The 25,886-nt window shown below is 35.0% G+C and overlaps 6 protein-coding genes across 15 annotated transcripts; 4 read left to right on the top strand and 2 right to left on the bottom strand.

Annotated features, from left to right (window-relative positions):
- Positions 1 to 3,974: 3,974 nt before the first annotated feature.
- On the top strand, positions 3,975 to 7,885 carry LOC116849253 (inhibitor of growth protein 1). Of its 2 annotated transcripts, none has more exons than XM_032826198.1 (3): positions 3,975 to 4,386; positions 5,257 to 5,460; positions 5,625 to 7,885. In XM_032826198.1, exons 1-3 carry the CDS (start codon positions 4,251 to 4,253, stop codon positions 6,200 to 6,202), a joined length of 918 nt encoding a protein of 305 aa, XP_032682089.1. In that variant the 5' UTR covers positions 3,975 to 4,250; the 3' UTR covers positions 6,203 to 7,885. The 2 variants fall into 2 exon arrangements, with proteins under 2 accessions (XP_032682089.1, XP_032682091.1); XM_032826200.1 differs by lacking the exon at positions 3,975 to 4,386 and adding an exon at positions 4,394 to 4,647.
- On the bottom strand, positions 7,076 to 12,633 carry LOC116849257 (ubiquitin-conjugating enzyme E2-17 kDa). Of its 5 annotated transcripts, none has more exons than XM_032826209.1 (5): positions 11,676 to 12,633; positions 10,641 to 10,721; positions 10,342 to 10,546; positions 8,093 to 8,254; positions 7,076 to 7,405 (listed from the first exon to the last, which is right to left on the bottom strand). In XM_032826209.1, the coding sequence occupies exons 1-4, from the start codon at positions 11,717 to 11,719 to the stop codon at positions 8,099 to 8,101; spliced, it is 486 nt and encodes a 161-aa protein (XP_032682100.1). In that variant the 5' UTR covers positions 11,720 to 12,633; the 3' UTR covers positions 7,076 to 7,405; positions 8,093 to 8,098. The 5 variants fall into 5 exon arrangements, with proteins under 5 accessions (XP_032682100.1, XP_032682101.1, XP_032682103.1 ...); XM_032826210.1 differs by lacking the exon at positions 11,676 to 12,633 and adding an exon at positions 11,239 to 11,651; XM_032826212.1 differs by lacking the exon at positions 11,676 to 12,633 and adding an exon at positions 11,096 to 11,245.
- Positions 12,634 to 14,076: 1,443 nt separating this feature from the next.
- LOC116849256 (60S ribosomal protein L7) lies at positions 14,077 to 16,642 on the top strand. The gene is made up of 6 exons (XM_032826206.1): positions 14,077 to 14,212; positions 14,641 to 14,761; positions 14,870 to 15,045; positions 15,464 to 15,711; positions 16,019 to 16,116; positions 16,488 to 16,642. The coding sequence occupies exons 1-6, from the start codon at positions 14,202 to 14,204 to the stop codon at positions 16,596 to 16,598; spliced, it is 765 nt and encodes a 254-aa protein (XP_032682097.1). The 5' UTR covers positions 14,077 to 14,201; the 3' UTR covers positions 16,599 to 16,642.
- A 954-nt stretch (positions 16,643 to 17,596) lies between these two features.
- LOC116849252 (pre-mRNA-splicing factor 18) lies at positions 17,597 to 19,314 on the top strand. The gene is made up of 4 exons (XM_032826197.1): positions 17,597 to 17,790; positions 17,883 to 18,161; positions 18,319 to 18,747; positions 18,841 to 19,314. The coding sequence occupies exons 1-4, from the start codon at positions 17,728 to 17,730 to the stop codon at positions 19,075 to 19,077; spliced, it is 1,008 nt and encodes a 335-aa protein (XP_032682088.1). The 5' UTR covers positions 17,597 to 17,727; the 3' UTR covers positions 19,078 to 19,314.
- A 25-nt stretch (positions 19,315 to 19,339) lies between these two features.
- LOC116849255 (pyrroline-5-carboxylate reductase) lies at positions 19,340 to 21,655 on the bottom strand. 4 transcript variants are annotated; one of them, XM_032826204.1, is made up of 7 exons: positions 21,491 to 21,655; positions 21,052 to 21,248; positions 20,676 to 20,944; positions 20,493 to 20,574; positions 20,299 to 20,435; positions 19,837 to 20,048; positions 19,340 to 19,717 (listed from the first exon to the last, which is right to left on the bottom strand). In XM_032826204.1, exons 2-7 carry the CDS (start codon positions 21,140 to 21,142, stop codon positions 19,660 to 19,662), a joined length of 849 nt encoding a protein of 282 aa, XP_032682095.1. In that variant the 5' UTR covers positions 21,143 to 21,248; positions 21,491 to 21,655; the 3' UTR covers positions 19,340 to 19,659. The 4 variants fall into 4 exon arrangements, with proteins under 4 accessions (XP_032682095.1, XP_032682094.1, XP_032682093.1 ...); XM_032826203.1 differs by having other exon boundaries at positions 21,456 to 21,626; XM_032826202.1 differs by lacking the exon at positions 21,491 to 21,655 and having other exon boundaries at positions 21,052 to 21,449.
- Positions 21,656 to 22,149: 494 nt separating this feature from the next.
- Positions 22,150 to 25,582, top strand: LOC116849251 (ADP-ribosylation factor-like protein 13B). Of its 2 annotated transcripts, none has more exons than XM_032826196.1 (8): positions 22,150 to 22,391; positions 22,469 to 22,539; positions 23,385 to 23,518; positions 23,732 to 23,847; positions 24,071 to 24,247; positions 24,348 to 24,537; positions 24,660 to 24,690; positions 24,888 to 25,582. In XM_032826196.1, exons 1-8 carry the CDS (start codon positions 22,333 to 22,335, stop codon positions 25,199 to 25,201), a joined length of 1,092 nt encoding a protein of 363 aa, XP_032682087.1. In that variant the 5' UTR covers positions 22,150 to 22,332; the 3' UTR covers positions 25,202 to 25,582. The 2 variants fall into 2 exon arrangements, with proteins under 2 accessions (XP_032682087.1, XP_032682086.1); XM_032826195.1 differs by having other exon boundaries at positions 22,150 to 22,406.
- Positions 25,583 to 25,886: the final 304 nt, after the last annotated feature.

Here is a 25,886-nt window from a genome sequence, read left to right as displayed (position 1 = left end):
ATATATCTGTTTATCTCGATGTATTTTGCAGGAATTTTTAGCATGCGTTTTCTCGCTTCTGACGTCATTAAAAAGAAATGGATGATGCGACTCCCCAGGAGCCTTAAGAGTAGCTCAATTCTTAGAAAATTGTGCAAAAAGACGTGACTGATAAAAACTAAATAACTGTTTCTTAATTACTTTCAAACATATCCCACACAGCACGTAATATTGCAGAAATATTGCAGTGATATCGCAATATAGTGGTAATATTACATATCACAGTGAAATATTACAGAAATATTACTGAAATATTGCACTTTTACATATATTATTGAAATATTACAGAAATATTACTGTAGTATTACATACTTATCATTGAAATATTACACATTTATATCATTGAAATATTACACTTATATATTTGCAATCCCAGATAGCAAGGTGACGTCTAAAGACGTCATTAAAACATCATAGACGTCTTAATAACGTCTTTAGACGTCACTTTGCTACCTGGGATATTATAGTTAAATTATAGCAATATATTATATTCTAAATAGAATGGTGACATCAATTGACATATCAATTTCTTTGACATTATAGACATTATTAAAACGTTATTACGGCGTCATTTGAAGTTACCTTCCCTTACAGAAATAGTATTTTTTAAAAGTTTCTTTTAAAATTTAGTATTTCGATTTGTTTAATTTGGATTTTCTTGGATTTTTTAATTTTTTTTTGTTTGGATTAATTATTATAACATCTTGTTAAAAATCTAAAAGTAATTATCACTGGTTCACTACATCAATATTTATCGCATATCGAATGTTGTTGCATTGTTTCAATATCTATCAGCAAATTATTCAACAAACACTAAGTAAAAATTATATAACTGTTATTTGATGTTTGCTATGTATATTATAATGTACTGTAAACACTATAAGGATATATTATATAAGCATGAATTGTAAGAACATCGTTGGAATCATCAGAATCATTGCGTGCGCGCTCGATCGTCAGGTTAAGCAACAGTTTAATGCAGTCAAGACATGGATGGGTGCCAGTGAATTATACTGCTTGGGGTCGAAATTATCGCTGGAGGATTTCACCAAAGTTTGGAGTGTATTTGACAACTTTAGATACGTAGTAGTTTATGAAACGTGAGAAAACTAGGAATACTATAAGTATATTTTTTTAAATATTATGATTTTCTCACAGTAATATCATTGTGATTTTCACCATTATATTACTGTGATGCATTTGTCGCGGACATTTTAATATTACTGTGATATCTTAGTAATATTCCAGCATTTCTGTTATATTCCCTGGTAATACTCTTATAGAAATATCATACTAAGAATCATTGATAATTACTTATTTTCAGTATTAAAAATACTGGATAATAAGTAATTATCAATGATTCTTAGTATGATATTTCTATAAGGATATTGCAATGAAAATATAATATTGCTCTGATATTTCTGCGATATTACATGCTGTGTGGGTATTTATTCGGTTATTATTTAATTATTACTATTACGCATAAGAAAGCAACTCGGGCGTGCCGTTACGACAATTTCTTTATCTTGTCCCCTTATAAAAATATACTAAGAATCATTGATAATTACTTATTTTCAGTATTAAAAATACTGGATAATAAGTAATTATCAATGATTCTTAGTACGATATTTCTATAAGGGTCATTAATCAGTTATTATCGCTGTTGCCCAGTTATTGTTATTCATTGTTATTACCAAATATTCGGTCACCGTTATTCAGTTATTATCTACACGCGGATGTTATCATGCGATTGTTAATTAGGTATTATTATCACTACCATTTATTATTCGAGAGTATTATTTATATTTATTACCATTCAGCTATGTACATTAAATAGATAGCCAAGAAGGGGATTTGGTTTACATAAAAACAACTAAATCACACATTCCACACATCATCCATTCTTCCATCCTTTTCCATTCTTCCATACTTTCCTATATCTACATCACATTAAATTCTCCTCTCTCTTTATTCTTTCCTTTACCCCTTTTCACTTTATCCTTTTTCTTTTTCTTTTTCTTTTTCTCCTTCTCTTTCTTTTTCTTTGATCTTACTCTCCCTTTCCCTCCACATTCTTTTTAACACTTTCCCTTTAATCTCATCGATTTCATCATCCCATATCCTTTCTTTTTCCCTACCTTCCATACTATCCATCTCCTCGAACCATCTCTTTCCCCACTCACATGTATACATATAATGATTCATCTCATCTTGCTCCTTCCCACACATTACACACCTTCTCTCTTCCTCTTCCAACCAATACTTATTTTTTAACTCCAGATTACCACACCTTAGCTTAATAAGCGCCCTCACTTCTCCCCCCGCCTTTGATCCCCTCCTTATCAAACTGCTTTTTTCCAAATACTTATGTCCCTCCCCTATTTTCCTTATATCTTTATACCTTTTATTATACTTCGCCTCCCTAATCTTACTTTCCACTGTTTTTGCACGTCTCTTTCTCTTTTTACTATCTCTCCTTCCATATCCCACCCTCCTTCCATTCCCTCTTTAACTCTTTCTACATTCCATCCATTCCTATTATTTATTATTCGAGAGTATTATTCCCTTATAAAAATATCATACTAAGAATCATTGATAATTACTTATTTTCAATATTAAAAATATTGAATAATAAGTAATTATCAATGATTTTTAGTATGATATTTCTATAAGGGTTATATAATTACTTTCCTATGCGTAATAGCAATAATTAAATAATAACCAAATAAATTGACCGATTTGACAATAATCGAATAAAGAAGTAATAATACTCGAATATTAAATGCTACTGATAACCCTTATAGAAATATCATATTAAAAATCATTGATAATTACTTATTATCCAGTATTTTTAATACTGAAAATAAGTAATTATCAATGATTCTTAGTATGATATTTCTATAAGGGAATAATATCTGCTCGACAATCGTGTGATAATATCCGCGAGAAAGAAACTGATGAGAGATGATCTAGCTTTGCGATAATATCGTCGCTGGTTCGCTTCGTGTCCACGTCGCACGGTCCGCTCATCAGTAGTGAAACAAGAATAGAGCGATTGGACATCTGTCCTTTTCTAACTTACTATCATTGTACGGAAGTACAATGAGCACGAACCAGGACCCATTCTTGAATTTTTTGCGAATACGTAATTTTCATTGCGCAGCTTTTTATGCTATGATTAAACCTGCGCAGTAAAACTTACATATACGCAACTATTTCAAGAATAAGGGCTCAGGTGTATTTTATCTTTACCACCACGAAAATACAACAAACGTAGTAAAGGCGTACTTTGTTAGATGGCGTTTCAAAAATGCACCTAGCTCTGGCTATTGAAATCAGGCTGGTGGCCGCTCTCATGCTTCTCTCTAGTTCGAAAGATATCAAGACCGGAAACTAATAGCGAATTCGGTAGCTTGCACTGTCCTGAATGTCCTGTATGAGTGAGAGAGAAAGGAGAGAGAGAGAGAGAGAAAGAGAGAGATCCTTTTGTACATAATCAGATAAATTTATTTGTTCAAACTTTTAGGCCGGTATTCATATAGCTCCTGCACACAGGACGCGGTAATGTTTGCCGCGCGGCGGAAGTCCGCGCGACAGCCAATCAATATGTTGTTTTTCCGTAAGAACTAGAAGGTTATTACGGAAAGCAGCATATTGATTGGCTATCGCACGAACTTCCACCGCGCGGTAAGCATTACCGCGTCCTGTGTGCAGGAGCCATTAAGTCACCTTCAGATACTCCCGATACTTCAGATACTCCATAGCCAATGAAATAATTCGTAGAGCATCTGAAAATGAACTTAAAACGATCTTAAATATAAGAACCAACTATGAATACCAACCTTAGAAGGTGAGTAAATTTTTATTACCACACGTATGCAAAATTAATTACGCAGTTAGAATGAATGATGATAAAACATGTGAAAAATTTACATCAGCCTCAAAAGCACTCCAAGTTGCAATTCTAGGTACGAGTCTGCCGTATCAGCCGGGAGATCCAATACACTTTAGTGGGGACGGTCGAGTAGTGGGAGAAATCCCTCCATCCGGGATTGTATTAATTGTTTGTGATCCGTTGAAGTAGTGTGCTCCGTATAAATAATACGGGAAATCGGAGAAGCGGCATCGGTGCATCTTTGTCGCGCGTCATCGTTTGTACGTTGTGTGGTGTTTGAGAGAAAGTCAAAGAGAAGAGGGACATCAACGCGACGATGTTGAACCAGGCGGTAGTCGAGGCTTTGTATTCTGCGACATACATCGAAAACTACCTGGATTGTGTGGAAAATCTGCCGAACGACCTGCAGAGACATGTCTCCCGTCTACGGGAGCTAGACGCCACATGTCAAAGTAATTGTATTAGATCCGCAATCACAGAGTATCTCGATGTTTCGACTTGACTTTTTCTAGAATCCTTCGTGAGACTTGTTGCTTTTTTGTGAATTTCCGGACAGATGTTGATGTCTCGCGTATGACAAAATATTTCGAAGTATTTTGTCAACAAAGTGGATACTTACAGAATTCGAGCTGTGCATACAACAGTGCCTCAAACAATAAGGAAATCTAAAATTTAAAAGATGTATAGTATCTATTTTTTTGTGCATCTCCTAGGTATCTTTCTTATTTTTGAGATTAATTTTGTAAGTAGATTTTGGCATGAAAAGCAAAAGAAAAATCACATTGTATTTTTCTTGTAAATTCTGTGAAAGATTCTAGAAGAATATAACTTTAAGAATGACTAATTACATTATGTATCTTGGAATCAAACAGTCGAACAAAGAAAATACATAAACATGGAGTCAAATATAGAATTATATGAAAAAAAAAAAAATAATGATAAAAACTAATCAGTGATACTTATCTGACTATGTTTATAATTTTAATTGTTTCAGGTGAATAAAATTCACTTCAGTACTAATATTATTATTGAATATAACTATATACTAAAATATATTAAGTATTCTCTATATAAAATATACTGATATAATTTTCATTCCATGTATAATAAGATATGTATAATAAGAATATGTAGTTTCCATGTATAATAAGAAATGCAAGTTATAAAAAATTATAAGTGAAGATCTTTAGAGATCATATCTATACTTATGAGAAGGTTGATTATTTGACTCAATTGTTTGACTTTATTTCTGGTACAATTTATCATATTTTATTTGTTAGACATGATACAATTATTTACTCTTCCATGTTTGTATTGTGTAGCATATCTGCGTGAGGTGGACCAACAGCAAGAAATATTGTGCAGCGACTCAGATATAGCAATTAAAAGAAGGGCATTGGTGAGAATACAACAAGCTCTGATTGCAGCACAAGAAATTGGCGATGAGAAATTAGACATCATTCAGCAAGTACAAGATCTCATAGAGAACAAAGCCAAACAGTTGGAGTTGGATTATCAGAATTTAGGTGCGTTATACTATATACTCTTGATTATACTCTTGATTTTATCATACAAAGCACAAGATCTTACAGTATTTATTACCATTCAGCTACAAAATAGCCAAGAAGGGGACTTGGTTTACATTGAATTCTATCTGCACAAGATCTTACAGTTATTTATTGCTTTACAGATTTTGGCAAAGAACAAGAGTGTTCCGAGTCTGCCCGCGAATCGAATATTAGCAGCAACACAAATAGCGCTGGTCATGCAAACAACACAGAACGTCAGCCGAAGCGCGCTAGAAGAACGAGGACTGAAACTTTAGGAGAATCAACACATTCCATGGACATGTTGGTTATGGCGGAGACGAGATCCTCGACATTGCCTAGCACAAGCAACGGAAGTCAAAAGAAGACGACTACAGCTGCCACCGGTAAAAAGAAAAAGAGGAAATCTCGACAGGGCAATCAGCAGAATCAGCATCGTGAAGATACGCCTCCGCCGCCAGAGGATGATCTCGCTATTGATCCGGATGAACCTACTTATTGTTTATGCGATCAAATATCTTATGGCGAAATGATCCTCTGTGATAATGACCTTTGTCCTATAGAGTGGTTTCATTTTTCTTGCGTCTCCTTGACCACTAAGCCTAAAGGAAAATGGTTCTGTCCTAAATGCCGTGGCGACCGACCCAACGTCATGAAACCGAAAGCACAATTCCTCAAGGAGCTGGAACGATACAATAAGGAGAAAGAGGAGAAGTCGTAGCAGGAGGAAAATGCAGAAAGACTTAGAAGTTTTGGCAAAGTTAATTGGACTTAATTGGGAGAGATTTCCGTGGAGTATAAAAATTTTAATCTAGAAACGTGGAATTAGATTAAAATCTCGTATTCTCTCTACTGAAATATCTTGACTTATTGATATATATATATATACATATACACACACAACATATATTCATATATGTATATGTACATGTTTCTGTAAAATCAATTCTTGCATATAACAAAGTTCACCGATTACAAAAGAATGGTGTCGATTATTCAAGCAATATTATCGCTCTCTTAATTTTAAAAATATATTCAAATGTCTCATTTCCAAGTCATAGATAATAATTGATTGTATATGTGTGTGTGTGTATGTATATATACACATACATATATGTATATATATACATTTTAATGTGTACATATAACATAATGTCATTAATATTAGACACAAAACAGACTTTGTGCGTGAACGCACTTGTCGACATTGATCGATATTAGTAGGTTTAATGTTTTCATTACATGAAAATATTAAATAAAGTAAGTCATATATATAAGATATAATGTGTAAATGTAATAAAAAGTGAAAATAAGAGAGTATGTAAATAATCATAAAAGGTGCATCATTGAGAAACAAATTAAATATATAACGTTCAGATATATTATGTTAAGAAATTGACAATTGAAACATAGACAATTCTTTGGGTGCGCAGAATTGGTAGAAGTGAAGAGTTTGTAGACATACGTAATTTTTTTTTGCAAAATTTATTAATTCGGTACTATATCGAATATGACATTCATTTACAGTTTAACTTAAGCATGATTCTCTATCGATAAACGTCGAATCCAAAACGAGTTACACTGTTTTCTTATATTTTACATTGTTACATCTGGTGAAAGGAGACTTTCCATAAGCGATTTACAAACTTTCATATTCTTTAACATGAATCATCCACTTTCTTCAAGCTCGTCTATATTTATAAAACAATACGGCTTGCGTGCGGGATTAATATATGGTAAAACATTGCGTTTGTACGAATTTCATCTTTTTTCCTTGTTTACGTGTTTCGCCAGAAGAGCGCCTAAAGTCTAGTTATAAGAGCAGGATAATACATACTGGTACTTATAAATGATGATCACATAAGTTCACAGTGCGACTCCACGCGTCATTTCCAGTTTTCTACATTTTCATTTTTTCTTTCGTCTGTAACAAAATGAAAATCGTGTAAACATCATGTCCGTATGGATATAAATTAGAATGTGAAATATTCGACGCGAAGAACGTCGCCTCCTATAACTTTGACAGTATACACGACTCGATTGAGAGATCATTGTTATACGATACGAGAAAAATTTCTATATCAGAATCGACGATAGATCTCTTATGCAGAATCCACTTTCAAAAATTTGAAATACAATTTCATCAATTAACAAAAAATTAAAAACAATTATAGTTTTTATTATAAGTTAACCAAAGTGAGAGATTGGAAATGACTGAGATGAATAATTGAAAATAAATTATATAGATGGAAAAGATACATTATCGAACAAACAAAAGTGATCTCAGATTTATTATATTTTGAAATAAGTGACTTTTATATAGTTTAGTGTGAAACTTTAAATTATTAAGTCGTTCAAGAAAAATTTTACAATAATATAATTGAAATAAACAATTTTGATATTTTTTGCTAGAAAATTTTAATTGCCTGACATGGGAGAAGGAAAGGGGCGCTGATTTGCACCTTTTGTGTTAGATACCGTCAATGCTAAGGTCGACCCTGGGGCCCTATTCACAAAAAAGCTGCACAACGACCTCTATCGATTCGACAATTGTCGGTAAGTGGTTACAGAATAGGGCCCCTGTTCTTGCACATCATAAAAAGTGGCATACTCAATGTCAGCGGAGATCCTCTGTGTGACTCTCTTGGAAATTCAACCAAGACTGTTCAACTACAGTGGCCACTCTCTTCTCGTACTCCCGTTTATTCTCTTGATACAATTGAGCTGCTAAAGAGTTGGCTGGCGAATTTGGATTCGGTTCATCCAAAAGTGACTGTAACAAATAGTTGACACATTTTCTCAGCAAATCATGTCAGATAACGCTTAATCACACAAAAATGAAATATATATGTATGTATAGACAAACATATAAACAGGAGTCGACGGATGGAAAAGAGCAAACATCAGGTTACAATTATGAGACTATAAAGTGAAATTATGCATTTATTATTATTATATTATTATCATTATTATGTATATATATATTTTTTTTTATGTATGTATATATATTATATATATATTTATATATATATATATATTTATATATATATATTTATATATATATATTTATATATATATATATTTATATATATATATATATATATATATATATATTTATATATAAGTGAATTTGTATACTGAAATACTAGAATTTAATCGAAGTACAATCCTGCGCCGCCGAAAGGATCTTGTTCCTTCGCACAGAAACAGAAAAACGAAAGAGAAAAGAAAACAAAGAAAAAGCCAAGTATTTTTCTTTTATATTCTAACATTTAATTACAGTACTAATTTCGTGTTTATCAGACATCGAAATAAATAAATATACGCAATTTCATAATAATTTATTATTCAACATTTTGTGTAAAAATTCGGTCTAACGTTGCACATCGTGGTAGTTCGATAGAGCTTTTCAGGAAGAAACATGCTAAGGTTCGTGTTTTCTTTCTTTCTTTTTTTTTATTTAAACGTTAGCTCCTTGGTAAGGCTGCACGTTCTCCTCCGTATTTGATGGCTGTTGGTGGCTGATTGATGCTGCGACAGCAGCATCGCGTTATAGCTCGCGACTAATCCACAAAACTCTGCTCCACACAAGCCTTCACTCGCTTCTCGTACTCGCGTCGATTCTCTTTGTACAGTTGCGCTGCCATTGAGTTGGCAGGTGAATTCGGGTTCGGGTCACTTAACAGCGACTGCAACCACATAAGTCGTACCCATTATATGGAGTATAATTTCGTTTAGACTTTATTTTCTGACAAAGTGCATGGCCGTAATCATAAATGGATGGCACGAGACTGCGAATGCTTATTTTTCTTTACTTTTCCGTTTCTTCTTCTAATTCCTCTAATACGGATAAAACGAAAGTACACATCGACGGGCGATCAAAGTAGTCACATATGTAGTCACATAGGTAGAATTACGCAAGTGTTATGCACAAATAATTTTCAATCGGTATCATGTGATTAGACTTTGCTGAATTGCAACCGCTGTTAAGACAAAACGAATGATCCCTCCAGGCATCTTTATCGTGTGTGACTGACAATGAGCAACCAAAGTCTTTCGAAAGCAATGAAAGATGTGTGAGTGATATTTTCACGAAAAAATGTAAGACGGCACAGTGAGATATAGTTTGTATGAGATGTACACAAAGAAGATATTTAATGTGAGATATGTGGAAAATAAAGAGTCTCCATATTTTATTTCGCTATTTGTATTATAAATATCTATTAAATGCCATGCAAGATAGGTTTCCTTAGCTATCTTAATTGTTGAAGAAGAAAATATATATTAGAATGTGATAAAAACATCAGAACTGCATTAAAGACACTAAACTACATTATAAGTCTTTGATTCATATATCTCTTCAAAACTATATATAATATTGCAACAGAGTGCATTCCAATTTCTTTTTTCTTTCAATTTTAACGTGCAATATGTCCATATAATAAGAATTAAGTGAAAGAGAGAAGATGTAACAATATCATGCTATAGAGAGGAACAAAAAAGAGAGAGAGAAAAAGGGAAAAGATCTATGGTGTGATTCTGTAACTCGTTATTGCAGTTAACGACAGTCTCCAAACGAATCGCACTATTGTTGTCTCTTTCATATTTTCAACATAGTTATAACAAGAAGCGATGTTGTATATATGTACATATGTATGCATAAGATATTGACTTATTGAAACGCTAAAATCTGATAAATTGAGATCCCAGGTGTCTACATAAAAGCCCTCATTATAGAGGTAAAAGTGAATTTAATCAAATAATATATATATATATATATATATATATATATATATACATACATACATATATATATATATACATACATACATATATATATATATATATATATATATATACCTGTATAGATGTTAAGATAGCTGAAACGTCGTAAGTAGGACTCCAACGATTTTGTAGTATGTCAAGACAGATTCCACCATCCGCGTATACATTGGGATGGAACATTTTACTAACAAATCTCACTGTGGGTGGTTTGTTTGGATATTCCTCCGTGAATTCTATTGTAAGCTTAAACGTGCCATCCTCAAATGGAGTATCGTGTGGTCTAGAACAGAGAAATGTGAATATTAGTGATCTTTTACACAAGAGATCCACAAGTGGATCTAGATTCATAGCAGTGAAACAAAATGATATCTTACCCAAATATAACTGCATTCCATATCATAATATTATTGTCTGTTGGTGCACCTGATACTCCAGTAGGAGGATCTTCCTGTAATCTTTATGAAAATAAGAAATCTTTAGAATTTTGCATTGCAAATGACAGATGTATACGTACAAACATATGTATCACAAAATTTGATCTAATCTTTGCTAATGTCGGAGTACTGATGCATAGAACAATATGTCCCCAATGTCTGCACAGCAATATTTTATTAAAAAAGAAAAAAACAAACAATATATATATTACCCTAAAATTCATTCACTCAAAAAACGACGTAATAAATAAAAAAAGACAGTCAAAATGCTACATTTGTATATCAAGTGCCCATTTTTTTATCAATTTTTATGCACAAATAATTTATGAACAGTTGTAAAATTCAGTTTCATTGACCTCTGAAAATAGAAATGGCAAGGTAGCAATTTATATAACCTTCCATTCGACATCCTCGTGAATGCTTTATTACGACACGGGACTCGTGACAAGCTCGTCAGGTGTCATACTTCGACAGAGAGAGAGAAAGAGAGATTTTTCGTGTTTCAAATCATAGTCCTATCTAATCTTATTGTACATACAAACGTGAATCATCTCGGCTCAATCGCGAATTCCTCATGGAGATTCATCGATTGTTCCAGAAATGCTCGAACGACACACCGCCTCTCGCGGACGGTGCCTCCTGGAAGTATCACACGACAAGGACAGTTTGTTTATCGAGTCAGGAGGTGGGGATGCTTGCACTTGACGGAGGGCAAGTGCGAAGAGTCGTGTCGCGAGAAGCGCGCTGTCTAATAATAATCGCGCCGGAGTGACTGACGTTCGCGTTAAGAAGCCGCAAAGTTTCGCGCGCGGGTGTGGAGTCAAAGTCGAGAATCACCAGGAGCTGCTACGTTTACAATGGCGCGTTATGTCGAGCGCGATCGAACGAACGAATGGACAAGCAGGCGTGCGGACGGACAAACCGATAGACAGACAGACAGAGAAAGACAATGCGTTAATATCGACGTCAAAGTACCTCTTGAAATCCCTCATTAGTCTCCTCCTCGCGGGGGTGGACATCCCTCACAAATGGGTTCGTCACTAAGTTCTCCGAGCGATGACGATGATGGATCACGCAAGAGGTCCTCTCACTCTTTCTCTATGTGGCTAGTGTATGTGCGGATGCGTGTACACGCTGCGCCGCCGACGACGACGACGACGACAACCACCACCACCACCACCACCACCTTCTTCCTCCACACCTTATATATGTCTAGCCGAAGGGACAAGCCCGACGAAAGAAATCACGGCACCCACACGCGCGTAAAATCATACACGGAAGGAAAGAAAAGGTGTAGGAGGGAAGGCGCTTATACTCGCGTCCGTATGTATGCACGTACGAACGTACGATAGCACGCAGAACGCGCGCGTTCTCTCTCACCACGCGCGCGCACGCACACGCGACGAGGCGAGGGTTATTTCTTACGAAGCTGCGGATTTGTACGACGTGAGAGCGAGTGAGAGAAAGAACGAGAGAGGGGGGAGAGAGAGAGGAAGGTGAACTGTGAGAGAAAGAGCGAGAGGCAGAGAAAAAGAGAGAAAGAGAGAGTGGAGTTCGTTGTTTGTCTCTTCCTTCAACTTCTTGTCAAGTCGCGTCCGTGAAGGCCGCCCTGTTTTCGGTACCGTTACGGAAATGCACGAATTCGGTCCCACCTCGATGACTACTACGACGACAACGATCACTCGTTCGCGTACCGACCCCGTTTACTTCGATCGAGCGTGCGTATGTCTGTCCGACGCGGACTCGAAACTTGCTTTCTTGAGCCGCGGCGAAGAACCCCCGCCAATGCCGAGCCTTCACGTAGTCCGCGATCGTTCTCGAGAAAATTAGCCTCGCCGACTGCCAAACGGTTCGCTCGACAGCTGGATAGCGGAGTGCGGTGGGGATACGAAGTGAGCTGTCTCTCCGACTGTCTCGGAACGGTGCGTGACGTCACCGACCGAGCGGAGCGAGAACATTGAATTCGTCAATGTGCATGGCGGCGCGTGCGTGCGTCAGGCTGGCAGCCGCGTTACTTTTCCCTACGAGCAGGAACATGAAGAGTGAAAGGTTTCACACGGAAAGTCCGGTCTTTTCGTAAATTGAATAATTATATAATCGCTAAATCGTCGAGTCACGCAAGACTTTTTGCGTTTGTTTTCTTTTTTAAGGGAAAATTACATGATCGTTAAAATTTTTCTCGTGAAACGCAGTCTATGGACAGTATTAGTAGGGTAAGATTCGTTTGGATCCTACAAACGCTTTAAAGGTTGTTCTACATTAGTTGAGCTGCGTTCTAAAATTCTACTCAGTGGATAGAGTATATTTAATTGACCAATTATGATCAAGAAATCCTAGTTATCTTTGTTCTTATTGATCAATGAAATGTTACTCCACCCGTCGAGTAGAGTTTTGGAACGCAGCCTTGCAAGTCGATTGCAACTCTTGTTGCGACAGCCAATCAGAAGCATCAATAGCACCATTGATGCTTCTGATTGGCTGTCGCAATTGCATCTACTTGCGATCGGCTTGCAATTAATGTAGGACGACCTTTAAAGCGCGTAAAGAAAGATCGTGATTGGGCGCGTTCAGCAGAAAAGCACTCAGTGAGCAATCAGCGATTATTGGTTCTTACTGTTAGATTCCTAAATCTAGACCAATTACATTGACGAATTGCTCAACTGCTGAATCGGGTCCTACTCGTATGTCATAGCAGTAATAAATTGACCAATCATACTGGATTTTTATAAGAATAATCGATTGTAATTGGTCAATTTCTTACTGCTACGGCGTACGATTCTTCATTGTAGATGGCCCTTAATGAACCTCTTATTGGAAGCTTATTACGGTTCTGTGTGAGAAGCGAAAATGTGAAAAGTAAACGAATTTTTACTAGAATATTTAAGAATATTATAATTTCATTGGTCAACATCTAGTGAATTCATTCATTTTTCGCATTTTCGCCTCTCACACAGAACCGTAATAAGCTCCCACGACGCGATTAACGATGGACAATCTAATTCAAAATAAATGATATCCAATGGCTTGGTTTACATCGTGCACTTGATACGCGTACTAAATAGTAATTTTCTATTAGATAATCTTAATTTCGACAATGTATATCAACGGCGATGCATTCAATCAATACAACATGTTTTGTTGATGAGTATTATACTACCTTAATATACCGTTGTTTATATATATCTTCGATATTAAGATTATCTAATAGAAAGTTACTATTTAGTACGCGTATCAAGTGCACGATGTAAACCAAGCCAGTGTGCGAGTCCCATAAAAGACACAGATCACGATCCATTTGACGCTGTGAACGCTTCCAAGCGCTATATAGACCAATCACAATGTTTCTTTACGCGCTTCAAAGCGTTCGCAGCCTCAAACGAGTCCTACTTCTAGAGACAAAAGAAGAAAGCAAATACTCGTATTCTCGCGCATTGAATTGGTGGCGCTTAGTAAAGTACGTTCGCTGTGAGAAGAGGTTAGGTTCTCTTGCCACACGGAAAGATGACGGATACGTAAGTAATTTCGGGAGCTCAGAGAAATCCGATTGCATCAATCAACAATATGATATAAAACATACAAAAATAGCAAGTTAATCGTTTGCTTGAAAATGCATGTATATTAGTAAATTTATATTTCTGTATTAACGTAACAAATAAAGATTATTTACGTGAGAATATAGCGTCACTTCTCACGAGACACGATGGTGCGATTATAAGCATAAAAATATTAAGTCAATATGAAACGTAAAATATGCTTTTCTTCATAAACATGAGTTAATGTTCCTGTATATTCTCGCAAATATTTGTGCAGGCGAAGTTAAGAGAATATAGCTAGGAAATGTTTTTCGATCAACACATAACCTATCTCCATCGCGGTACATTTGCCTGCTAAGCATGTATGCATGTTTTAAGGAATAATCGCGCATATTTTGTTTATGCAGAAAGAAAGAGACTGTACCGCCTGCAAGCACCAATAAGCTTCCGGCGGTGCCGGAATCTGTCCTTAAACGAAGGAAACGCCGTGAAGCAGTCAAGGCTGCACGTTTGCAGATATCCATTAAGGTAATTGTTATATCACGACCATACGAATAATTTCGCTTATAATATATGAAATACATGTGTTGCAGACCAATCTAATTTTTTTCTGTTTCCTTTAATTTTCTCTTACAGCAACGTGCAAATCGTTATAAGAAGAGGAAAGAAATTTTCAAGAGGGCAGAAAAATATGTGAAGGAGTACAGACAAAAAGAAAGAGATGAGATCAGGTTGATGAGACAAGCTAAGAACCGTGGAAACTATTACATTCCCGGTGAAGCACGTCTGGCTTTTGTCATTCGTATTCGAGGGTAAATATCAATATAAAATTCTTAGCATTAATCAAGTCTATTACTTTTACATAGTTTATATATATTCACTATATTACATGTAATATTACATGTAATATAACATGTAATATACATGAAAAGAATTTTATAGTAAAACTATAGGATTTTGTACCCAAGGAATAGATTGACATTCTGTAGTAATCCACTCCATCCTTTCATTTCATATACTACTTATATTTTAAAAACTGAAATATGTGATTAAAATACTAGCTATGTTTGTAACAAAATTTACTATATTCCTTATTAGCAGTCTATCTCTAGTATTAAGAATAAAAATAATGAAAACATAGTAAAATTGAAAAAAATGCTATTAAAAAAATGATAATGCACTGATATTCTTTAACTTTTTATTAACTTATCTCTTTTGATTTTGTTTCAGTGTGAATCAAGTTGCTCCAAAGGTACGAAAGGTACTTCAACTGTTCCGACTAAAGCAGATCAATAATGGCGTTTTCGTCAAATTAAATAAAGCAACTATTAATATGTTACGCATTGTTGAGCCCTACATCACGTGGGGATATCCAAATTTGAAGTCAGTTCGTGAACTGATCTACAAACGTGGATTTGCCAAGGTGAACAGGCAGCGCATCCCGATAACTAGCAATGCCATCATTGAGAGGAAGCTCGGTTAGTAAAGAATCTTTTAACACCTGTACAATATTAATTGCTAAAATTAAAGAACATTGCAAGTAAAATATAATTAGCATGCATGTTGCATTTTCTAAATGGTTTTTTGACAAATCCATAGGAGTGTTGTCTAGATAGACATTCTCCTTTCCAGTTTGTCAAAAATTAATAAAACAAATTTCTGAGAAACCTGACTGCATTCTGTATTTAGGTTTGACAGTGATTTGTACAAAAACACTTAACAGGTTAATGGTTAATTTTTATCAATTTTAATAGCTCGATTTAATAGAATATGTTTGTTGTTTAGGTCGCTCTAACATTATCTGTACTGAGGACTTGATTCATGAAATTTTCACTGTCGGCCCGAAATTCAAATACGCCAGCAATTTCTTGTGGCCATTTAAGGTATGGTGGAAAGAATATAATATAACGAGCACGTATATACATACATACATACATACACATACATACACACACATATCATATATACATATATATATGTGTGTGTGTATTTTGTTGTACGACATAGGCATGGTTGTAGAACAATATCATATCTATTAACCTCCTATTATGTCGAAAAGTAATAAGAGCTTCTCTTGCTGCTGAGTATTGTTTTGATACAAGACTAAGATGAGCTCAAACATTTTACTTTAATTTATTTAAAATGAAGAAAGGAAATTTATAGTGTTTAATAATTTTTTTGTATCTTGGTAATTTATATGTATAAAAATTTAGATTACATGTCTATATAAAAACCTGTTTTCCAATTTTTGTAGCTTAATACACCAAATGGTGGATGGCGCAAGAAGACCAACCACTATGTGGAGGGTGGTGATTTTGGAAACCGTGAAGACAAAATTAATGAACTTCTTCGAAGAATGGTGTAAACTTACCATGATCATAAATACAAAACTGCTATCTCCAAAATGAAGTTTCAGTTATGTGTTATATATATATGCATATATACCTTCCTATTCTCTATTTCCTAGTTTTTACTATCTGGTTTAGAATTACACAACTATTTTAAACGAAAATAAAAAGAATACTGGAATAATTTTTACTAATATTGAAAATGATTGATAAATTTATCTGTGCTATTGTTAATACATAAAAACTTAAGTAGTAAGCAAATTAACCAATTACAGTCATTAATTCTTGGATTGTAAGAAGAATTATTGACTGACTGGTCAATTTGTTTATTATTTACGTTTTACTGTTTACGGCTCCTGGCCCCTCGCATTGTCTCTCTTTTTAATGACGTCAGAAGCGAGAAAATGCATGCTAAAATTCTTGCAAAATACATTAAAATAAAAATATATATCCATAAAGTAACTTGCAATCGATTAAACAAATTTGTAAGATATCCCGTACACTCTCCTTTTGCTCTAACAATCAATAATTTATTATAAATTAATCTGAATAGAAATAGGTTAAGAGAATGAATTGTATGTCACGTTAACTTACGGACAAATTATTGATTGTTAGAGAAAAAGGGGAGTGCACAGAATATATACTAATTATAAATAACTATATTAATTATACTAATTTTTTATTATATCATTTCACTACCTATCTAACCTAACCACTCGCGGGCAAACAATTCAGACAGACGGCCGAGTATTATGTCCCCTAAGACCCTCTACTCGTACCTAACGCCGTCATTGGCCGCGTTCAGTAGAACAAGTGATCAGTAAGCGCTCAGTGAGCTCTTGCATCTGATTGGAATATAGTTGAAAATCTAAAAGAATATGCCAAATCATATACAAGAGCTCCCTGAGCGCTTACTGATCACTTGTTCTACTGAACGCGGCCATTGGAAACTGCTTACGTCGAGCTGCTACGTCATTTCACGCATGCGCATGTTATCTAGAAAATATCACGAACTCCCAACACTGGTCTCAAGCCTCCATTATTAATGCTCACGAGTACTTCGAAGACGCTACACGTTAATAAGTCGGTTGCATTGTTTATTGCATAGTTCGCATTATTCGTTGTATTTGAGTATACCATAACGAGATGGATATACTGAAAGCAGAAATAATGAGGAAACGCAAGGAGTTGGAAGACAGTCATGTACTGGTATGTTTTTATTGACTCTTGGTTATGTTACATTTTAAAGTCCGTTTATTCTGTTTACTCTAAGCATACTTACATCAAGATATTTATTACAGGAGAACAATCAGAAATACTTCAAGCGAAGTAAATTAATATCGAAGGAACAAGAAGTGCAAGAAACTGACAAGAGGAACAACGAAGTCACACTCTCGAGTATGAGTCAACGCTCGGAGGCGTGTGTAGCAGATAGTTCTGAGCATCTGATGTTATCAAGACAAGAAGTAATCAGACGATTACGTGAACGAGGAGAACCCGTATTATTGTTTGGGGAATCCGAGGTAGAAGCATTCAAGAGACTAAGGAAATGCGAAATTTTGGAGCCAGAAGTAAATAAGGTAAGATTGTCCAGAAGTAGTTATTGTTATCCACACATAGATATAGAATATCATAATCAACACCTAACCCTCTGATTTTGTGTGTATTATTTCTTTTAATGATAATTCAATTTTGCAAGACATTGTTGACTAATATTTTCTCAATAATTCTCAACAGGGCTTCAGAAACGATTTTCAAGAGGCTATGGAACAGGTGGATCAAGCATATCTCAATGAAATCTTGACATCATCCAAGTCTCAAAGTCTGGATGGTAAAGGAGATGTAAATGTGCCTGACGAAGGTGTTACTTACGAAGATATAGAAAAGATGTCGACCAAATTAAACAAGGGAGACAAGGACTTTGACATGAATGTCATCACTCTGTTCGTGCAATATCTGGTCCAGATGTGGGGCATTCAACTGAACAGTAGAACAGGCACTGAAAAGATGGGCACCAAAGGCAAGATGAACAGCGCTACTTACGCCCAAACGAGAGAGTATTTGAAACCACTTTTGAGGAAGTTGAAGAACAAGTCTCTCCCGGAAGATATAACTGACAGTTTAACAGAGATTGTTAAACATTTACTGCAACGTAACTATATACTGGTATGTACACATAGCTGTATATCTGTCTCCGCTAGTAATTATAAGAACTATACATTGAATATTTTATAATAACATATTACTCTTATTTTACAGGCTAGCGACGCCTATTTGCAAATGGCTATAGGTAATTCTCCGTGGCCTATCGGCGTAACCATGGTCGGTATCCACGCGCGTACTGGAAGAGAGAAGATCTTTTCGAAGAATGTTGCTCACGTTATGAATGATGAGACACAGAGGAAGTATATCCAAGCACTCAAGAGGTTGATGACTAAGTGTCAGGAGTACTATCCTACGGATCCTTCGCGTTGCGTAGAATATTCAAAAAATTAAATACTTAGATAAAAAAAGTGTATGTGATAATGTACAAAATGGAGCAGAATATATTTTAAGTTTGTATTTGTAGTTAAGGATTTCATTGTAAGATAACGTAATAATGAATAACATGACATAAATTACTATATATCTTATTACAAGATGTAAAATGTTAATAATTTATAATTTTTTAAATAACCAAATATTAGAATTATAGGATAATATAATATTAGGATTAGGATTATAGGATATTAATAGGATAATATATTAATAAATAGAATGATTTATCATACATATCTAATATACTTTTTGTAATAAACTGATTTATAAAAATGAAATTTGTATAGTTATAAGTTATATATAAAAAATATTTTAAAATATACGTTTTAAATATAGAATTCTCTCTTGCAAGAAGAGATTTCCGTTATTTCTGTGCGTTTTCGTGTTATAATGTAAATATAATTACATTAATTATGTGAACAAAACTAGAAATATATCTGTAAAATTAAGTGATAACATTGTGTTGAAAACATTTACTTCAAATATAACTACAAATGGCCCTAAATATTATCTATTGACAGGACCTAGCTCAGCATGGTTTTATCGCAATTCACTAGTTCTCTTTACAGCAGCCTGAACTGCATTAATCATAGATCCCCTGTAAGATTCAATAAATAAAGTTAGCTGCTATTTTTCCAGCCTGATATCTAAATATGCGAATATTTGACAATGAAAGATATACATTTTATTTATATTTATGCTAATAACTCAGAATACCTGACTCCGCCGACTTCCATTGCGTGAACGCCAGCGATAGTAGTACCTCCAGGCGAGCAGACCTCATCCTTCAACTGACCAGGATGTCGTCCAGTTTCAAGAACCATTTTTCCAGCACCTACCAGTACTTGCGCTGCGAATTTAGTCGCCATTAATCTCGGTACACCCATCCTGACAGCACCATCTGATAATGCTTCTATGATGAGGTAAGCCTAAATAGTAATCATTTGAAATTTTAGAAATCTATATGTTTTTTATTTCTCTTTTTTTCTTCTTGTAATGTGTGCTCAGTAAATACCAACTGTGAGTAATATAATATCAATGTTATAATTTTGCACTTAATTCCTATTCAACAATGTAACAAATGTAATATAACATGTGTAATAAATTATATCAATATAACATTGATATAGTGTTATTGTTAATTGGTGTTTACTGAATGATAGCACTGTGAAGACTTACAAAAGCAGGAGCACAGCCTGACAGACCACCGATAGCATTCATAAGAGATTCTGGAACATTTTCACAGATACCAATGTGGGAGAACAATGTATCTATCATCTTTAAATCCTGTGGAGTGGTGTTTTGACTGCAATAAACTAAAAATTACAATTGCATTTATAAGTTAGTCTAAGTGCACAATACTTGCAACTCACCTGTAATTCCCTCCCCAACCATCAAAGGTGTATTCGGCACAGATCTAACTATCCTTGGGAAATCCGCAATCAGTTCGAGTTTCTGAAAGTATTTCATATAGATTGCCATAGAGAATGATTGAAATTACATTGTATGTACTATGTTCAACTTGACTATTTAGTATAAAATCCTGCTTTTTTTACATTCTGTAAGACGTCGAGAGTCACTCCAGCAAGCACTGAGATAAAAAGTTTTCCCTTATACTTTATTTTTGATCCATGATCTGATTGTCTCACAGTAATATTAACAATGACATCATCCAACATATGCGGTTTTATTGCCAGAAACACAACATCACAATTGTCCAGAACTTCGCAATTGTTCAAAGTCGGATGAGCACCCAGTTGTTGCCAAAAACTGTGCATCCTGTCTGTATGAGTAGAAACCCAGCATTTGTCTGGATTTAATATACCTATTATAACAAAACGCATCGGTGTTGCCGTATAAAAAAATCTGCTTTATTCGTCAGTTTACCACAGAAAAGGAGAAAAGAAACTGAAAGAAATAAGACAAAATCACCTTTGTTAATTAAACCAGCGCCTATAGCACTGGCCATATTTCCGCCTCCAATAAATCCGACTTTAACAGACTTCAATTGTTGTTCCTCCATAGTCAACTGTAAAGTCTCGATTATATTCTGTACCGTGTACAATTTTCACGTTTTTCACGAAATATCGTGCTTTTTGTCAAGGAAAACTTGTTTCTGGTTTCCAAATCTGAACAGAGGATTCGTTTACTCAGTGTGAAGCTATTTCGTAATTATTGGTAATACCAGAGACTCTATTCCGTTCCCGTGTACTGGCAAGTGTCGGCTCAGTATATGTCGTTACGCAGCTGTTTTATAATATGATTATATCTATGCATCGACACAACCGAGCCTGTAGTTGTCAGTACACGAAAACGGAATAGAGTATTGGTATTACCAATAATTGCCCAAGGGCACCCAGGGGAGCCTGACCAATGGAATCTGATCAAGAGGCGGTTTAATTTTTCTCTTGAGACGCGTTCCGTTACACGCTCGCGAAAGTCATTCTATCTTTATTGCTCATGGATGTTAAACAAAGATAGAATGACGCTTGCGAGCGTGCGAGCTGTAACGGAACGCGCCCTTAGAAAGAAAAGATTTTTAGCGCCTCTATTATGGGTCTCATCAACCGAACTAAAGAGCCGTTTGCCATTGTATAGGGTGAGTTTTTTAATTCATCGATGGATCCATCGATGAATTAAAAACTCGACCATACTTACACATTAGGTCAAACCGAATAAAAAAGTCTTCTATTATTTCGCAAGTGACCACATAGATTTTTAGATATTAATTAAAGAAAATTTATGCATTATCGTGCATAATCATATAACAATTTTTCTTCATTAATAACTACAAATCTACGTGGTTATTGCAAAATAATAAAGGGCTTTCTTGTTAAATTTGATTTAATCTACAAATATCTAATAGCACATTTTGCAATTACAACTTATCTACCATATCGTGTGTAATCATTCATCTTCTTTAATTAATACCTCGATTATTAAAACGGTATAAGACTTTCGTATTCACTTCAATCCGTTCTACGTTCCCACACAATTGCGGAGGAGAATTTGGGACACCTTGTATATGACGCCGCTGTACGTGATCGTGGTGAATGCGTCACTCTTGAGAGTGCGTGTCACCTATCCGTGATTATCTGGAGTTTATTACCTGTTGTGTTACCTGCGAATCCACGCACGATGCAACGCGTCAATAAATGACAGGAGTTCGTCGATGCGCAATTAAAAGCGCAACGCACGGAATTCTTTCTCGCAATGGGCAATTGCATTAGAAGTATACTGAAGAGGTTAAGAACGAGCCGCGGCACGGAAAGGTGCGTTTTTGCAAGGTATTTACTACGCGGGCAACGTCTCGTTTATTTACATCAGTATTATTATATTCTCATTTTAGAACTATTATCTTGCTCATTGTGGGACTGGACAATGCCGGGAAATCCTTGATTCTGAATCACATAAGTGGTGGTAGGTCATACACAATAAATCTCTTCACTGAATATTTTTCATCACACAAACTTATTTTTCCCAAACTTCAATCTGAGAAGTTTTAAATTTAAATCTATACTTCCAGAGGATATAGATTGCAACACTATGAAAAGTGTGATAGAGACAAATATAAATTGTACTAATCTTGATTGTAAATAAGTTCTTTGATCTTTTTTATGTAGTAAACTCTGCTTAAAATGAATACAGAACGATAAGATTAGGTTATATTAGCCTGAGAGTTTCAATATAAATCAATCATTGTCTTATTAATTTGTACTGATTTAGATTGAAATTCAGGCCGAACATTATGTAATATCATTTTGTATCTATTGTTTTAAACAGAGAAACAATTATTAACATCTTAATCATTGATACTAGCTGCGACATTGTAAATCGAAGACGTCGGATTGCTCTTTTACCTCGAAAATGCACAGAAGTGAGAGAGATACGAGATCTCATCTTTTTCATTTCTATGCATCTTCGAGATGAAAAAGCAATCCGATGTCTTCGATTTACAATGCCGAACGCAAGCTACTATAAAAACATCTAGATTTTCTTGTGACCAATAGAACTATAGAAAAATTTAGATTTTCTTGTGGCCAATAGAATTTATTCATAGTTTCAGTTGTGAAGATTTCTTTAGGAATTAGAATGCAGGTGAAAAAATTAACTGCAATCTTGTAAGGAAAACTGAATTTCTCTAGATTGTCAATGACCAGAGATATTTAATTAGTCAATGATATTTAATTAGTCAATTGGATATTTTATCCTTTTATCTATGATTTTACTTTATAGATCCAGATCAAAATGTATTTATTTTATAGATCCAGATCAAAATGTATTGCCTACCATGGGATTTCGTATGGTATCCTTAAAGCACAAGTCGTACTTGGTGAAGATATATGATGTGGGTGGTAGTTCACAAATTAGAGCATTGTGGCCTAAATATTACAACGACGTAAGTGATTTTTATATATTCCCAGTAAACGACAAATTGTGATCATACAAGTAACTGTAATTAAGTATAATAAGTAATAAGTAATAAGTAATTAATATGATTAGTAACAAGTAACTAATATGATTACCAGTAATTACGCCATTGCTCGCTGCATCTGCATGCAGTAGCATGTGAATAATCCCGACATTGTACCTCTCACTTAACATCTTTTAGATACACGGTCTTATATACGTGGTGGACGCTAGCGATATTTCCCGTCTTGCCGAAAATAAACTCGTGTTTAACGAATTAATTACGCACGAACATATCTCGACGAAACCATTATTGTTGTAAGGGAACTGAATTTACGCTTACGTCTTCGCACGCTCTCAAATTACGCACTCACGATCGTTGCTTGATACACAGTGCATAGTTTAAGAAAAAAAAGAAAGAAAAAAGAATTAGCCTCTGAATCGTTTATATGTGTATGAGATTAAGAACTATAGATAAAAGGCACGGTATCGCCATGTACAATATATCTCGTCATCATCGCGTTTGTAATGCAATGCACAGACTCGCCAACAAACAAGACTTGAACGGTGCCATCGACGAGCTGGATTTGGTTGAGAACTTGGACGTGGAGCGCGCGGCCAACGCCATGAAGTGCCCCACCAGGGTGGAAACGTGCTCCTGCGTTTATGACAAGGAACAATCGAGGAACAGCACTTTGGGCATAAGAAACGGATACAAGTAAGTTGGTCGGTCGGTCTACAAAGTCTAGATACACATGCAAAGTGAGACTTTCATGGCATGCACTTCCACGTTTGTGATTAGACATTGCTTCGCGCAGGTGGTTGTTGGATACGATCGTGAAGAATTACGTCACGCTGAACAACAGAACCAGACAATCGCAACGACCTCGGCGAGATTCCAGAAGAAATAGAGTCCAGGACACGCAGTCTATTGCGTCGAACACACCGTCAAGAATGTCCGTGCACTCGAATCCTTTTAAACCCATTAAAGATCTTTTAGCGACAAAGGTACGTACAAGTTAATCGCGTGATTTATTTTGATTTGTATCTTTCGCGTTTTTCTTTCTTCATATCTTTTCTTCTAAAGATATTTGGCTGTTTATGTAATTGACGATGCTTTAAAATTGTAGGATGAGCTCGCGATAAATGAGTCACGCAATGGTACGTACTATCCAGCTAAAAGTGTATATGTATAATACGTTTATATGAAATATATAAATTGTCCATATACTTTATAAAAAATATAAATTTATGTTTGCATTTCCACGTTCGAAATGTGCAAGAAACACTTCTGTTTTTTTGTAAACTTCCTGCCAAAATTGTCAAAAAACGTATCTATATTCAAACGTTTCTCGCAGGTACCAGTGACGGGAGAAGCATCACGAAAGTTTTTATGCGGAAAAACAAGACTGCCCCTCTTCCAGTTGATCAATCGATTATCGAGTACGAAAGTCTCTCGCCTAACGAGGAAGCCCTGCATTCTCCTGAGGAGGCCGGGGAGAAAAGCACACAAACTACGACGACGATACTGGATCCCTTGAACTTGGAGATCAATCATCGCGACAGTTATATGCATATGAAACTAATCCGTCCGTACACCGCGCCGGAGCGATCGCAACGATTGCCGAATAAGATGACGATAATTAGCATTCCTGGACAAGTGCCTCAATGACAAGATCTGTAATATCTTGTACTTCATTAATTTTACGGGACCAAGTTACATTCGTTACATCGTAACGTATACACAAAGTCATGTGTCTGCGGCTTTGGAATTTCAAAAAGACTATCGTCTCAAGAAACATTGTGTCCTTTCAACGTGCAGTCTTTGAGCATTGCCATTTACAATAAATTGATTTATATAATTGCGTTAATTAATATCTCGTGTATAAAAATATATTCTTGCCACGTTGTTAGAAGTTACCGAAGCAGAAAATGCGAAAATAATTTAATTTTGTGAACATTAATGGTCGTATTTATTAATAAGTTTGTAAACCTATAATAAATATTGTATGTATCTCTTTTATCTAATACAAAAAAATATATATTCAATAAATATGTTTTTATTATTTAAACGGGAAGTATGGGATGTGTGTGTGTGTGTGTGTGTGTATATATATATATATATACCAGATTAATTGCAATATTAAAGTTACAACGAAGCTGTGTGTTTTGTTGTATTTATTTTGTAAATTTGTATACAAGTCCATGTATATAGATATTACAAATATATGTGATACAAAAAAGCACACTTAGGTATCGCTAAAGCTAGGATATATAGATGCTACAAAATTGCTAATATATATATATATATATATATATATATATATATATATATATATATATATATATATATATAT

The sequence above is a fragment of the Odontomachus brunneus genome, unplaced genomic scaffold (genome assembly GCF_010583005.1).
Source record: "Odontomachus brunneus isolate Ranch 3 - 2012 unplaced genomic scaffold, Obru_v1 Obru_scaffold_110, whole genome shotgun sequence".
Taxonomy (NCBI): Eukaryota; Metazoa; Arthropoda; class Insecta; order Hymenoptera; family Formicidae; genus Odontomachus; species Odontomachus brunneus.
Note: the sequence above shows the minus strand (reverse complement) of the source record. Positions and strands in the feature narration are given on the sequence as shown.

Coding starts and splice junctions, on each gene's coding strand:
- LOC116849253 (XM_032826198.1), top strand. CDS start 4,251: ATGTTGAACCAGGCGGTAGTCGAGGCTTTGTATTCTGCGACATACATC. Junction 4,387..5,256: donor GCTAGACGCCACATGTCAAA/GTAATTGTATTA, acceptor TGTATTGTGTAG/CATATCTGCGTGAGGTGGAC. Junction 5,461..5,624: donor GTTGGATTATCAGAATTTAG/GTGCGTTATACT, acceptor ATTGCTTTACAG/ATTTTGGCAAAGAACAAGAG.
- LOC116849257 (XM_032826207.1), bottom strand. CDS start 11,109: ATGTCGAATGGAAGGTTATATAAATTGCTACCTTGCCATTTCTATTTT. Junction 10,547..10,640: donor TGGAATGCAGTTATATTTGG/GTAAGATATCAT, acceptor TCTCTGTTCTAG/ACCACACGATACTCCATTTG. Junction 8,255..10,341: donor CTATCTTAACATCTATACAG/GTATATATATAT, acceptor TATTTGTTACAG/TCACTTTTGGATGAACCGAA.
- LOC116849256 (XM_032826206.1), top strand. Junction 15,046..15,463: donor TTTGTCATTCGTATTCGAGG/GTAAATATCAAT, acceptor ATTTTGTTTCAG/TGTGAATCAAGTTGCTCCAA. Junction 15,712..16,018: donor CATCATTGAGAGGAAGCTCG/GTTAGTAAAGAA, acceptor TTTGTTGTTTAG/GTCGCTCTAACATTATCTGT.
- LOC116849252 (XM_032826197.1), top strand. CDS start 17,728: ATGGATATACTGAAAGCAGAAATAATGAGGAAACGCAAGGAGTTGGAA. Junction 18,162..18,318: donor TGGAGCCAGAAGTAAATAAG/GTAAGATTGTCC, acceptor AATTCTCAACAG/GGCTTCAGAAACGATTTTCA. Junction 18,748..18,840: donor TGCAACGTAACTATATACTG/GTATGTACACAT, acceptor CTTATTTTACAG/GCTAGCGACGCCTATTTGCA.
- LOC116849255 (XM_032826204.1), bottom strand. CDS start 21,142: ATGGAGGAACAACAATTGAAGTCTGTTAAAGTCGGATTTATTGGAGGC. Junction 20,575..20,675: donor CTCTCGACGTCTTACAGAAT/GTAAAAAAAGCA, acceptor AAATACTTTCAG/AAACTCGAACTGATTGCGGA. Junction 20,049..20,298: donor CAGGCTGTGCTCCTGCTTTT/GTAAGTCTTCAC, acceptor ATTACTATTTAG/GCTTACCTCATCATAGAAGC.
- LOC116849251 (XM_032826195.1), top strand. CDS start 22,333: ATGGGCAATTGCATTAGAAGTATACTGAAGAGGTTAAGAACGAGCCGC. Junction 22,407..22,468: donor GAAAGGTGCGTTTTTGCAAG/GTATTTACTACG, acceptor TTCTCATTTTAG/AACTATTATCTTGCTCATTG. Junction 22,540..23,384: donor TCTGAATCACATAAGTGGTG/GTAGGTCATACA, acceptor TTTATTTTATAG/ATCCAGATCAAAATGTATTG.